We start from the raw sequence: 15,979 nt of genomic DNA on the forward strand, positions 1-15,979 counted from the left end.
GTCCACTAAAAGAAATGCTGCCATGATAAAGAATGAGATGTCTTAGCTTCTTTTGTTTCACATACAATGTTTCTTATTAAATACAGTGGATATGGATAACAGTTCCATATTTGGTTGGCTCGGATTCTGCTTACTCAGGCTAACACAGTGTCCCAACAAAACGCATGGTGACAAGCAATAAATCTATTCTCTAATTTCTGTCCTGCTATATTTTTTCGGTCACTTGAATCTCTTTATGCAGCATCAGTTCAAGATGCTCACTGTAAACTCACTGAACCAAAATCAACGTCGACAAGGAAAAACATAAAAGGATGCAATCTGCAGAAGCAACAAGTTAAGTGTTTTTAGCAACAAGTTAAGTGTTTTTAGCAACAAGTTAAGTGTTTTTCACTGCCGAGTGCAAGAGAGTGTGCAAAAACATCCTTTTATATATTCAAGGCAGCATTTTTTTCTTACAGTGTGGACAGAAAAAAGATTTAAGACACGGTAGACATATAAGAGAGGGAACAGGGAAGTCAACCACAGCATCTTCCAGAGAAGAACTCACTCTCACCAGTCTGACTGTTGAATAAAAAAAAAACATTTAACAAAAATATATGTTTGATCAATAAGTCCAAAGAAACAACTCAATATCCCATATAGATGTGAGTTAATGGACCATGTGTTCAAGATGCCATAACTCTCTCTGGGACCTTTTTTTTAAACTGCAGAGCAGCCTTTGCACTCCACATTCCCCATTAGCAGAGCCATGACAACAGAAAGAGCCTGAAAAATTTACTTTTTTTTCAAGAAAATGATGGATTAACCAGAACTACATTCAGATAATTCCCCTCAAACTCAAGTCATCATCTACACATCATATTGATACTCTTTCTATTTTTATTTTATTTATCTTACCTAAATACTTATTTTGTACAGCCTTTGTCACATAACTGGAGGGTTGAGAAAATACATAAACCAGCCTAAACATAACGCAGCAGTTTTCTTTAGAGAATCATGGGAAATGGAATAATATATAGCAGTGTTGTGGTAAAGTCATTTTGTGAGGGAAAAGACAGATTGATATCACCTCTGAAGGAAGATGAGGTCCCACAACAGACCTCAGAAATAGGGGTCCAAATAGGGGTGCATATAGTGGCAGTGGCTGTTTAGAATTGCTTTGATGGCAATTAAATACTGAGTGCTATACAAGCCTTTATTTAGATACCCATTTAATAGGGTAGAATTATTTTTTCATAAACCTTTTGTTATTCTGGTTGAAACTCTCTTCACATCCGGATAGCAATAAATTATGAGGCTATGCAGTAGGGGCGGGAATATTTAGTCCCCTCACAGGCAAATACGATTCCATTTTTTTAAATTAATTCATAAGTTCACTTGAAAATTACTTGAAAATAATACAATCTTTTTTAAAAAAAAATTATTTAGAATATTTTTTATGAAAGATTATTTTATGGAAAGTTTGAGTGGTGTATGTGGGGAATTTAAAGCAAGAAGAATATGGGTGTTTCTAAAGTACACACTTAAAAAAAATAAGCTCAGAATCCAGAACCGTTGGAGAGAATCACAATGGATCTATTTTTTTCTACCACCCCAACTATGCAGAGTTGTAGACAGTCACAGAGTGCCGGAAACAAACAGCAGCCACATTTTACAGTTCCTCCTGAAGCCTGAACCAAAACAAGAATGCTGCATTCAACACCATATCAAAACCGCAATTACAAGATGGCAACCGGCAACTTTCTACCTAGGGCTGTTGATGTCATCAGACTCGGATTTATGCATTTATTTGGCAACACTCTCAATGGCGAAGTGAATCTGCAGCAATCTGGTGTTACAAGTCCAAACTCTGTACATTGTTTATGTTTATTATTATTGTAATGATATGCTTTGAGACATGAGGTAGTGACTCATGACTCTTGTGACCAGGGCTTGACATTAACACCCGCCAGCCCACCAAATGCGGGTAGATTTCAGCTGTGGCGAGTACGGCAGCCACTCCCACTAGCCACTTTGACGGGTTGAATTTTTTTTTAGCCTACAGCCAAATGAAATGCCAAGACCGTCGTATCACAAAATTACAATTTTGTTACAATTCTTTATCGATCAACTTGCAGTTAGTGAAGGCGGGATAGGTGAAATCGCGTTGAATGACACACAACAGAATGCTCTCTCTCTGTCACGCGCGCAATCAGTTCTCCTTGTCAGTACTGGGCAGTAGTGTACAAGTAGTGACGCTACTATCTTAACTACATTTTTCAGGAGCGTGGTGGTAGCGTCGCTGTTTTCTCAATCAAACAGCTTTTCAGTAGCGAAGCTCTTTTGTTGATCAAGTAGTGCAGTAGCATCCACGACAAGCTAACGTTACATTTTACCAAGCATTTCTGAAGATCAAGCTCAAATTGGAAACACTGATAAGTCGCGGATATACTTCACTTTCTACGTTCCTTTCTGCCTCGCTCAGACGCGCACGAGCCTTTCAAAGGACTCCTTTGGCAGTGAGCGCAGAAAGATGGGTTCAACTCGTGCACTGGATACGCGCACTATCTAGTTGGCGTTTGTTTCTGTGCGCTCAGTTCGCTGTTGCACGCACATCATCTGCGCGTGGACAAAAGAGAAAAGTAAAATGACTCAAAATCAAGTAATTTAAGCATGTCAAAGTCAACTTTAACAATATAAAATGTAATTTCCAAACTGCAAAATTGTGGCCGGTGAAAATGCTGAGTGGCTAGTAAGTTCTGACTCTTTGCAGAATTTGCTCTGGCTGTGCACGTTAATGTGTTTTGAAGGAGGGGTGACTTTGGAGAGAGAGCTCTAAAAAAGAAAGAGTGAAATCTAATGCTGTCAAACCTAGCTTGCTATTGCTAACCTCTCTCCTTTTCTATTTTATGCAACAGTCCAATAAGCAAAAGGTGAATATAGAGTAACTTACATTTAAAACACAATATTGTGTCTGTTTTTGCTTTGCAAAAAAAAAAAAAAAAAAAAAAAAAGTTTCAAACAAAGCTACAGTAGACTCAAACGTTGCACATTTCCAAGTAAAACATGGAAGTGATTTTCCTGAATGAATCATTTTATATATATATATATATATATATATATATATATATATATATATCGGCTGAGTGAATTATTCAATGGCTTACTCATTAACATTTCTTTCCTGTATGAATAAATGGGTGCTTCTTAATCAGAAGCTGCATAGGCTGCATATCTTGTCATTCTGTCTCAATTTAAAAGATCCTGATTTAAAGGCCTTTCTGAGCCATCGGATTTCAACAAAAATATCTTAATTTGTGTTCTTGTGTTTAAGATAAACAAAGGCCTTTCAGGTGTTGAACGACATGAGGCTAAGTAATAAAATGATAGAATTTTCATTTTTAATGAAATTGCATTAACCCTTTAAAGTAGCCTGGATGACAGCCGAACTCAGCCCCGCCCACAACATTTGAGCTCAGGCAGTTCGATCTGGACTTTGATCCATAGAGTAGTAATTATGCCGAACAGAAACCAATTGTATTTTTATAACCAATTGAAATTGTTAGGGCGTGCTTTAAACAATGATGGACAGATGATAAACAGTAACGTAATCATCCACGTCATCAAAGGAGCTTGGTCGAATTTGTTCTAATCCTAAATGGAAAACTTATTCATATAGTTTTTCATTTAGGTACACCAATATATGTATATGTATATATATATATGTACACCAATCTGTTGCAATATTATCTATAATACATCATGTTAGCAAAACTTACAAAAAAACTGCTTTGACCCAATAATTGCTGCATAATAATCTATACATTTAATTTCCCATTGACATTGACGCATTTGGCCGACGCCTTTATCCAAAGCAACTAACAGTGAATTTATTACAGGGACAATCCCCCTGGAGCAACATGGAGTAAAGTGCTTTGCTAATGGACATACTGGTGGTTGCGACTGCTGGGACCGAACCAGCAACCTCCAGCTTATCAGTTCACGCCAATATGCCTTGAACCTGCTGCGTTTTCACACATCCTGCTATGATTGAAAGTAGGTAATGAGCTCAAGTTTTATTTACTTGGACTACTTCCCAGAAAAACTGATATTTCTCTGAAATTTTGTGGGGTTCACATACTGTCCTCTACCCTGAGGGTTTGGCAAGCTTTGGTGGTTATTGATGTCAGAACCTCTGGGTAGGAGAAAGAGCTTGTTAAGCAAAGATCTTAATGAGTCTCAGTCTGATTACATCAACCAGACCTCCACCGTAGACATCATCAAAATGCTTATGGTGGCCACAGCTGCATTACAAGTCTGGCACTTCATTAATTCAAACACAGAGGAAGGGCTGTGTGGTGAAGCATCTGCGTCTGATGCAAAACTCACAATTTTATTGAAGCTTGGTTGGTGCTTTGTTAAGCATGATGTAATAGAATTAACAATTCTATGCAAATCTGATGTCAATATAGGGAGCACAGTCTACACTCCAATAATTGTAATGTTCACACATACGATGTGTCTGAGAATGCACATCTGTCAATTATTTGTGTCTGTCTGTGAACGTGTGTAAGCACACACAATAAAAACTGACCCAGATGCCAAGACTGCACACATTAGACGCACACAATCATCTGTCAAACACATGCCGAAAGAAATCCATCACACCTTAGAAATACTAGAAGTACAATAAGGTAAATCTGTCTTCAGATGCTCAGGGTCAGTTCAACCCCGCATCATCTGTATGACTAACCTTGGTTGTTTTCTCCCTGTGCCAAACCATTAAGCTCTTGGCAATAAATCTTAAAGCATAAAATTAAGCTTGATATGGAAATAAATTTAAGTTGTTAGAGGAAGAAAAGATATTTCCTTGCCAAAGTATTCCAGTTACACCCTTTCCAGACTTTTACTTTTAATTAATGACAAACTTTAGATGTGCCTCAGATGGCAATGATACTGCATTAAATAATATAGTCTTGTCTAAGATGTATTGTCTTGCCATAAAGAATATTTGACCTAAATGATCTCACAAGGTATCAGAGTAAATGTCACGATGATTCACGTGCAGCACCGAGCGAGACCCATTAGAACACACACACAAAATCACACCCACTATAACAGTGATGTAATGATGTTTGATACAGACCAGTCTGCACCTGAATAGTGAGATCATACAGTATTCATAATTTCAAGGACTGAGAGAGTGAGTTTCAAGATTGAAATCAAAAGTGGAGTGGAGTCCCTTAAAAAGGATCTCACAGCATACAAAAGTGATCTTCCTAAAAACAGAACAGGACCAGCACTAGAAACACTTCTTAACATGTCAAATATTGATTATTGAGAAATCTATAAACTGAAACGCTATGATTTCAGTACAAGTGTACTGTTTCTTGACATCACATCACATTAGATAATAGATTATCTAAATGCCTAAGAGTAAAAAAGAATCTTTATATCTATACACTGTTAAAAAAAAAGAAAAATCATCTCTCCAATTGAACATTTCATTTTTCAGTTGGCCAAATTGAATTTCTCTGAATTGATGCAATTTAATTCACAGAAACTCAATTTGGCCATCAATTTTTTTTTCGATGTGATCAGTCACTTGAAATTTTTCAATTGGAGACCTGTTTTTTTTTTAACAGTGTATGGCAATTGTGATGTTTTTCACCTTAATTGTGACATTATTTTCTCACAGAACGCTGTAAAAAAAAAAAAAAAAAAAAAAGTTGACAACTTGAAAATTGTAAGACAATTTGCTGCACAGCTTTTTTTTGCGTTGACTCAAATTTTAAACAAAGTAGTTAACTCAATTAATTGAGTAAGGTCACATGTCTCCCAATTTGTTCAGCTGACTGAGTTTTTATAGTTTTTTTATTTTGTGTTGAATTTTGTTTATTTTTCTATGTCACCATCATGGTGATCAGTGTTTTCTTTAGTTGAGCAGTTTGACGACTTTTTAATGTTAGTGTTTCTCTGGTTGCTGCTGAGTTTGCAAGAAAAGCAAGAGAAAACAATAAAATTCTATCGGCTGCTCGATGATAAGAACTTAATCATTGTGTAGTGGCTTAATTCACAGATTTTATGACTGAGTTTAACATGACCATTATACTATTAACTGTGTTTTATTGTGATTCTAGAAAAGATTCAGCGTGATTTTCCTCATAAAAGCCGAATAAGGTTTAAAACTGATTGTACAGTAAGCTCTCTGACCTCCTGTGAGATTTACTCCCACAGACATCAAGCCTCAGAATCTCAACAATGGTGACATGCTTCATACTGCAGTGTATTCTGGGAGCCATGGATGAGTTTTGATTGATGCACCCAGAATGCACTGTTTACTTGTTGCAACTTGTATGCTTGTTAACTTGCATTTACAAATCTAATTTACAATTAATACTACGTTGGTCAAACCATTGTTTAACCAACTTCTTTTCACTGGTTAAGCCAACTTTTTTGCATTTAATTGTCCAGGTAACTAAAACATAATAATTATGATTATGTTTATAAACATAATCATAGGTCTAGGGTTGGTTTTTTTTCTCAAATGACATTTTTCTCACTTCTACAAATTTGTATCTCACAATTTTGATTTTTCATACAGTAATTGTGATTTATTACTGCATGAAACCGTTGGTGTATGAATGAATGAAAGAATGGGTGAATGTGAGGATGTAAAGCGCTTTGGTGGCCATGGGTCTGTTGAAAGCACTGTATACTGTAAACGCACTCCATTTACCATTTATTGTTACCATTTACTGTTATGTGACTTGTACCAAAATTGATTTGGTACCATCAGTTTTGTGATGTACTTTTTGTGCACTTACGCTGCCTTAGTAAGTCATTGCCTGATGAGGCAACAAGTCAACTTCGGTTTTCGGATGCAGCCTATTTTTGCCTGAGTTCTTGTTCATTGTTACCGTGACTTTTTATGTCATACTTTTTATGTCATACTTTTTATGGTGTTTTTTGTGTTTAATTAAAAGTATCTTTATTATTCATTCAGCGTCAAGTATCTCGTATTTGAAGTAATACTACACAGCCACTGACGTAATTTTCATCATAATTGTGACTTTAGTTTTTAATGTAACTTTATATCTAACAATTGTGATTTGTTTTTCATCATAATTGTAACTATTTAATTTAAACATTCAACATTTCTCATAATGTGACTGTATTTCACAAGTGCAAATTTGTTTCTCATTAACTGCGACAAATGAAACTATACTTTGCGATTGCAACTTTATTTCTCATAAATTGAAACTTAATATTATAAATGGAGCTTGAGTGATCGAATGGAAATCAAGCGTAGTTCAGGCAGAACACTGATCGCTAAACGTTATCAGCTGAAGCTCAGCTGATTTGTTACTCCACCTACTCTAATCAATTATAGTATTTAAGCTCATTCAAACTCATGTTCCTCAGTCTGTCGCACAGACATTTACAGCCTTTGAGCTGCCCTATCGGCAATTCAAAATGCATCATCTAACGTGGCTACAAGCGATTGAGAACCAGCAACATACAACTTTATCTCTCCAATTCTTATGCTTCAGGAATTTTCCCGCATGCAATGCTCGTTGGTAATTTTAAGTCTCATGTTTGTTGGGGGTTTGTAAATAAATTCAGTGTCCTATCTGTGAATTTAGTGTCCTCAGACTGTCGCACAGACATTTACACCCACCTCCCCCTAGTATCTTCATTATCGAGTATTGGATTCTGTGTAGAACTCTTATTGTTACCATTTATATTTTCTGTAATATATGCTAAGAAACTTTTGGTTATTATGAAGGCTGGGGGGATTCTGCTTCAAGGATGTATCTCGAGCTGCCTAGTATGGCAGCACGAGCATCTTTGAGCCTAAGCCTTTCGGCAAATCAAAGATTGTCAATAAATTTAATTCTCAAAGTGGTCCTGACTGAACTATTATTATGTGCATGAGATAGATAGTATTATTTGTGCTGGGTTATGATAGGTCTTAGGCTTCTAGACTGTTTTAGCGCTCCAGTCAGTCTCTGAATGAGGCTGGCCATAATTACCGCCCACAATTGAAATGATTCTAATTTAGCACAAATGTTCAAATCTGGGACATTGCCAAAGATCTCAGAGGAAGACAACACTGAACACTCCCTTTAAACATGTAACTGTCTAAATGTTGGAGCTCTTCAGACTTACAGTTCTGAAACCCTATACATCACAGATGTTGTTCCTCCAGATGTTGAAATTCTCTTGTGTTTATAATAAAAGGGTGGGTCTGCCTTTATGGTTTGAATGTGCAAATGTGTGCGAGGAAGCTAAACAGGTTTCATTGAAAATTAAAAACTATGTATTGCATATCTCGTCATCACTGCTTTGCAGCTGCAGCTCTTACTGCATTAGGTACAAACACTCATGGACCTGAAATCACAGGAAAGAGGGAAAAGGGAACTGTGAGAGAAATGACAAAAAAACCTAAAGCCAAATGAAAGTCAGGCAATTCCAAATAAGGGTGCTCACACAATATTTTTTTTAACCTTTAAAAAAATAAATATAAATAAGAAAGCTGTCAAGTACTCTGTAGTCCTAAACTAAATAAAAAGCACATGATTTTGGTGAAGTATCCCAAGGATCCGCGTGACTGGGCAGGCAATGGTGCTGGAAAGAATGTTGACCCCATGCTTTCTTCATCGATCTCCACCCCATCCCACTGGCCCTGTAGTCCTTGATAAACACCCATTCACATGCATCAAGTGTGTATAGCAGGGTAGAGCAGATTCTGGTGTTAAGGGATGGAGTTTTCAATTTAATTTGAAGCACTTTCCCTGAAGGCGGGGCAGGGAGACAGAATTGTTGACCTTCAGAAGGAAAAGAGGGAACGACCCAATAGGCAGCCTGCTTAGCACAGGAGAACAGGGGAAGTACGGAGGAAAGAGGGGGACTGAAACTGAGTGAGAGAGGAGGAGAAAGCAAGGTGGGAGAGCAAAACTCTGTGAGAGTAAGTGACAGCTAGAGGATTCATCAAACGAGGGCAGGAACCAGCAACAGGTAAGAAATGCTTTGTTTCTTCAAAATGGTCACAAATCAGTCTCAAAGGAGACAACCAACATATAGGCATACTGATCAGAAAATCTGTGAATACTGGCAAGAAATGGAACATACATTTAGCCATTAATTTAGTCCTAAAGTCTATTTTCTTTAGCCAAGAGTTGTTTATTTACTTAAAGCTCATTGCATGATTATTTTGGCTGTTCGCTCACTACCTTTCAGGTTCAGTGCCTTAATAATGTACAGATTTTTCACATTAACACCTCTGGGTACAAGGCTAAAACAGGTAGATGTTTCCTTGCAAGCTTTCTGTTCTTAGTGTTAATATTTAATTAAAAACATCTAAGTGTTAATTTAGATGTTTAAAAATTTCCTTGAATGTAATAATAAGAATATTACTTTATAAGACAGGACAATAAAAATAAAACATTATCAAATATATATAAATAGAATTTTTATAAAAAAAAATATACATGGTTCAGATGTCAGATATCTTCCACCCTGATCTATCAAAATCTTGTTACTGTGTACATTTAAGATGTCAGAAACCATTTAAAATGATTTAAAAAATAATAATAATAATAATACACAACAGTGTATAGCAGAGCCTGGTTATAGTGAATCCATTAGCATCTGTAACATCCAGCAAACTGAGCAATCCTACACTTGATATGTCAGGGGAAGATTTTTCATTGATGTACTCCTACATTGTCATTAATCATCAATTGCTTAGGTAGCCGACCATTTAGGCAATTTATTCTCTTGATTCAGAAATGATATATCCAAGAGAGCTCTTTTGTCTTTTTTGACCTCTAACCAAATCAAAAACACATCAGTTCCCTCCCATTTTGATCCCTGCCAGCACTGACTCATAACATGTTTTTGTTATTATGAGTTTGTGTTATGCCTAGTAATGACCCAAATTTCCTTATATGGTCATAAATAATATTTAGCTTTTTAAAAATGTCCTAATTAAAATCTAAGTTTCCGCCAATGGCCAAATAGAAAGACAATATAATTTGCACCCCACCTAAGCCGGCATGCTGAAGAGAGCTAACAAATCAACATTTTCCCAGGTTTCCTTTCTCCCAAGGCCCGAGCCCTGCTGCCTGGTCTCCATGACCATGCAGCTGACACCCAGCCAGAGACTTTAAGCCAAACATCTGATTGCGATCATCCATCAGACCCGCTGCACTGCTCCTTGTTTTGTGCCTGGTTGAGATTCTCTGCATAGGATTCATAAAACATTCATTTCTCTAGTGAAACGATTCCTCTAGGCTAAATAATGGAGTTGAGCAGACAAGTTTTTAGGGCTTGACCCATTTAATCAAATCAAATGTAATATTACATAATAGTAACCCGGTGAAAACAAACATGAACATATTTTAGACATGTTATTATAATCTACTACATTTATTAATCCAATTATATCAACACTGCTTAATTTCATTTCACACATTTTTACCATTAAGTATTTCACAAGTGCAGTATAAAAGAACTACCAAAGAAAATTCCTGAAGAGAAAAGAAAAAAGTTGCAGTTGTGAAATACAGTCACATTATGAGAAATGTTGAATGTTTAAATGAAATAGCCACAATTATGATGAAAAAAAATCACAATTGTTAGATATAAAATTACATTTAAAACTAAAATCCCAATTATGATGAAAATTACGTCAGTGGCAAAGCAATTGTTTTCACATAACCATAGTAAGAGATCACTCTCCAGCAGCCAACCTGCCAAACTATTTCTATAAGTGGTTTCAAATCTTTTATGAAGTCACAAGGACCCTGAAAAACATCCAAATGGCTGAACTGCAAATAAAACTCAAACATTCTGCTTTGTATCAGAACATTTCTAACGAATACATCTGGACACTTCAGTAAACACAGCAAGATAGTTATCTAAAAGACACAATTCTTCACAGTAGAAAGGCCAAAAAGCTGAATTAACATATTTCGATGTGGTTTAGACAAGACCCAAAAGAGATGTGGCCTAAAATGAGCAGTTCTTGCTTAAAACATGTTTCAAAGGGGATTGACTTAAAATTCCTGCAAAGTTGAAGTTCAACCAATACTGATATTGAATTACTGAAGCTTTGGTAGCATTCACTATTATATAGGAGTTAAGAAGCAGATAAAGAACCCTTGGTAAGAGTGTTTGGCCTGATAAAGATGCTTTATTGATATATTATATAATATAATTTGCTATTTTAAATAATTTATTTGATAATTTATATTAAATTAAATAAGCATAAAATGTTGGCATCCAATTGGACAGCTATGCAATAAAATGTATCATAAACATAAAATCATATGCAATTATTAAAAAATAAAAAATAATAATTATTCAAAAATGTTTTATACAGTTTAAAAACCTCAATTAAAATTCTTAGCATTATGTGAAAGAAATCGAGTAACACTGCTCATCTCTATAGTTTGTAATGCCTATGAACGCTAACTGAATTATAAAATAAAGACAAACATCTTGAAAAACACTTTTGGTTGAGTACAGCGGGTTGGCTACTCAGTTTGATCTAGATTTATTTAATTCTCCAAGTAATGATGTAATGTTTTTGGTGTACTGCCAAACAGCAATTCAACCCCAAGTGGTGCAGATAGCGACTGCCCTAGCATTGGTTTCCTCCAAGCTCCCTGGGGTGTTTAGCCTGTTTCCCTCATTAAGACTCACTCTTTCCTAGGTCTTGCATTGCACAATAGATTCTTTATCGTAGCCCTGTGCAGAAAACCTGTAAATCCAGAGCTGATTTTTTCTTCTTCCAGAGTCTGTAGAAGTCATAATAATCCAGCCAAACTGGAAGCATATATGACTGCTTTGCTTTAACAAAGACGACGACAAAAAAGGGGAAAAAAACGACACTTTACAGTCTGTGGGTCAGTCATGCCATATCCTGATCAAGATATCAAGAAAAATCACAAAAGACGCATCTTTAATATCAGTTGATTCTTCTCTCCTTCTTATGTTTATTTACCTTAAAAAAGACCCAAAAGAGCCTAGAAACCTTACACAAGTCTCTTTAAAAAAGGATCTCAGCGTTTCAGACTGTGACCTTGATTTTTCAAGTTAGCAAAGTATGCAATCAAATGAATATGACAAAAATGACAATGTTTCCTTGCTGCATCTCTCTTTAGGACCATGAAAGCTGGGCTTGCATACTGCTCTCTTCTTGTCCTTCTTCTGATCACGGATGTCTGTGGCCAGCGAAAACCAAAACCAAAGCCTGTCCGCCCATCTACCACCAGGAAACCTCCTGCCCCCAAGAAACCATCCTCTCCTGCCCCAAAATCTGAGCCCGAACCCCAGGAGCCCACTGATTTCCCCCCTCCGATCCTAGGCCCTCCCTCTGAATTCCCAGACTGCCCCAGAGAGTGTTTTTGCCCACCATCTTACCCAAATGCCCTATATTGTGAAAATCGTAACCTCCGGAAGGTCCCGATCATCCCATTCCGAACCCACTACCTGTACCTTCAGAACAACTACATTGATCAAGTTACCGCAGACTCCTTTAAAAACTGCACTGAGCTTAAGTGGATAAATCTGGGAAACAACCGCATCCGCTCAGTGGAGAAACAAGTGTTTGAGAAGCTGCCAAGCCTGCTTTACCTTTACATGCAGAGGAACGAGTTAAAGGAGGTGCCCGACGACCTGCCGGTCAGTCTGGAGCAGCTTAGACTCAGCCGCAACCAGATCTCAAAGATCCCTCCTGGAGCGTTTAGCAAAATGAAGCATCTTGCTCTTCTGGATCTGCATCACAACAGGATCAGTGACAGTAGCTTGGGCAAGAACATTTTCAAAGATCTGAAGAACTTGATTCAGCTAAATCTGGCCAACAACATCCTACGGAAGATGCCTGCTAATATACCCAACAGCCTCTTCCAGTTGTTCTTGGACAGAAATAACATCGAGGAGATTCCACAGGACTACTTCAAGGATTTTGCAAACCTGGCCTTTGTGAGACTTAACTACAACCAGCTTAGTGACAAAGGTCTTCCAAAGATGGTGTTCAACGTGAGCTCACTTTTGGATTTGCATTTGGCTCATAACAAGCTAAGCAGTGTTCCTCTATTCAGTTGCGAACTGGAACAACTTCACCTCAACAACAATAACATTGAGAGTATGTACTTCATTTCAATTTTTGTGTTGTGCCACAGAATATTTTCCCCAAAATAACAGATGTACTTGTCTTGCAGGTCTAAACGGCACTGAGATCTGTCCCACTAGCTCTCACAACATGCACGATGAAAATGGAGCACCCAAATTGAGATACCTCCGTCTGGATGGCAATCACTTGAGTCCTCCTGTGCCCTTTGATGTCATAATGTGCTTCAGGCACCTCCATGCTATAGTAATATAAGATGTTATGAGTGATGAACAGATTTATGCTTGCCTGTGCACAGCCAGGCCTTCCTGTCTACTTGACATACTGAATCAAACAGTACCAGAAAAAACAAGCAAGGAATTGAGAACAAACGGCAATGCATTTTTTAATGTTCAGGAATGTTTCAGTGTTTAACCTAAAAACCTTCAATGCATCATATTTATTGAATTTTCTGTCTTGAATACAAATGAGCATGAGTATTCTGCATTAAACGTTTCTATGTGATTATACAGAACAGAAGCAGTAATGCCTGTGGTTGGAATCAATTAAACCCTAAAAATAAAGGTACATTAACTGACGTATAGTGCTACAGATAACGATTGTAGTTACGATGAATAAACGGCAAGAAGTATATTGGTCTATTGGGGTAGATTAGAGATACGACAAAAAGGATGATAAACAGGGGAATAATGTAACTACTGTGTAGTTGAAAATGTCCTTAATGTGCCTGTGTTTTTAAAGTACTTTGTGTAGCCCTGCCTTCAACTCGTGTCAGTATTTCCATATAAATAAATATATATAGAAAAAAAATCTATTTGAACATACTTGTTTTAAAATAATAATAAAAAAACATAATAATGGCACTAAAAGGGTTTTTCCACTTATTTCACCATTCCATTTATATGGTTTTATATTGGTCATGTGCACATTGAAGTGTGACGTGATATCCAAAAGTACACTCTGTCACTGCAAATGTAGAATGCACCTGCTATATTATACACTTCACATAACACAAAAATACAATACAACAATAATAAATGGAGCGATTCCAATAGGATCCTCACATCATCGATGCTTGGACCCTAATAAAACCAGACAAGATGTAATTTATGCATACAGAAACTTTTCCAAAGCTAGGTATAACCAGAACAAAACTGTGTCTTTAGCGGCATCTTGTGGAAACTATTATCATGTACAGTACATTATATTGAGTAAATTAATCTCTAAATGCTTTATTCTATTGTTTTTTGTTTGTTTGTTTGTTTGTTTTTATGGTAAGACTTTCATTTAGATCAAGAAAACACATATTAAACCAAATACTATTAGCATCTCTAAAAATTTACTTTGTTCTTAAAACAATTAACATTACAAATACTTGATAACATGATAGGCAAATATGATTTCAAATATGCTATGGCTTGTTTTCAGACTGCACTGCACTAATGTTTATTGTTTAATACAGAAGTGGCTAAAAGTGATACAAGTTTTGAAAGACCCTATTAGATAAATATGGAACACTAAACTTATCTAAGGTTATCTAAATATTTGGCAAAAACAACAACAACAAGAACAACAAAAACTACAGCTACAGCAGATTTAGTACACAAACATCTGACAGTCGTGACCTAAATATGATTTTAATTAACAATGTAGAAATCATACAATTTGGCATTACTACCTTTTCACACCTTCAGCTTACATGTGTACACTCAAGCTCCAAGTATCCCATTTTTGGCTGATTTTTGAGTCAGACTTGTGAATTTTAGTGAATTGCTAAAAGTAGACTTTCTCTGACTGGATCAAAGATTGAAACAGTGAGTTGCTGACTCGAGAACAGATGCAACTGAATAGATCCCCGATTGCACCCAGTTGGCTGCTAATAGTATATCTCATAAACCCTGTCCTCACCATGAAATGTAATGGGACATAGCCAAACTAAACAATCAAATTACAACTTCAAATACAATTTTTCCAAAGATAATTTCTGTCATATTAGACAGTTTTAATCACTCTGATGTTAGTTCAAGCGTTCATTTCAAGCTTGGCTTTATATGATGCTATAAAAATGGAGTGGGTGATGTTTATTTCACAAAAATGTGTTGATTAGGCAGGAGTGTGCGCAGGACCTTGATATCGTGGCTTCACTTCGCACAAATACTGCGCAGACTCAAGACCAAAGATGTCAGCGCCATAATTTGAACACTGGTGGCTTCACTTACTTCAACGTTTTTTTTTTAACAGTCTATGGTGTAAACCAAGCCTTCCACACGTCATGATAAGTGAAGCCAAAGCATCTCGATCGCACCCAGGTGTCTGGATGCAGTATAGGTCATAAACCGCGCCCTCACCATGAAAAGTAATGGGACATGGGACAACCAAAACAATCAAATTACACTTCAAAAACATTTTCACCAAAGATGGTTTCTGTCATTTTAGGCAGTTTTTTTTTATCATCCTGGTGTCATTTCAAGTGTTTTTGTTTTTGTTTTTTTTTAAGTTTGGTTTTAGGTAGTTATTTTATGCTAAAAAATGGGGAGTGTGACGTCATGATTGACAGCTTCTCTAAGCGAAGTTGTCATTGAGGCACCAACTGACTTTTTTCACATCTGACAGACGCAAACCAACGCTATTATCAAATCAGCAAGACAGTAGTGGATAGTACATTAGTGGACAGTATGTAAAAACAACATAGTTTGGCTCAGTGGCCACATAAACCATATGAAATAAAGAAACAGTGACTAGGCAAATACATTACTACAAATGGAAAACATAGATTGCCTTACTTTTGAAGACAGGAGACGATGGGGCTTTCAATTTTTTCACTATAGTCAATTCAGTCAGTTCTCGTTCAAAGGAGAG

The 15,979-nt window shown here is 36.6% G+C and overlaps 2 protein-coding genes across 6 annotated transcripts in view; one reads left to right on the forward strand and one right to left on the reverse strand.

The window, feature by feature from the left end:
- The window catches only part of fmoda (fibromodulin a), a 77,768-nt gene that overhangs the window by 22,025 nt on the left and 39,764 nt on the right, over positions 1 to 15,979 (reverse strand). The window lies entirely within an intron of this gene.
- prelp (proline/arginine-rich end leucine-rich repeat protein) lies at positions 8,800 to 14,002 on the forward strand. Its single transcript, XM_067431476.1, has 3 exons — positions 8,800 to 9,000; positions 12,153 to 13,135; positions 13,212 to 14,002. Exons 2-3 carry the CDS (start codon positions 12,157 to 12,159, stop codon positions 13,373 to 13,375), a joined length of 1,143 nt encoding a protein of 380 aa, XP_067287577.1. The 5' UTR covers positions 8,800 to 9,000; positions 12,153 to 12,156; the 3' UTR covers positions 13,376 to 14,002.

The sequence above is a fragment of the Pseudorasbora parva genome, chromosome 22 (assembly GCF_024679245.1).
Source record: "Pseudorasbora parva isolate DD20220531a chromosome 22, ASM2467924v1, whole genome shotgun sequence".
NCBI lineage: Eukaryota > Metazoa > Chordata > Actinopteri > Cypriniformes > Gobionidae > Pseudorasbora > Pseudorasbora parva.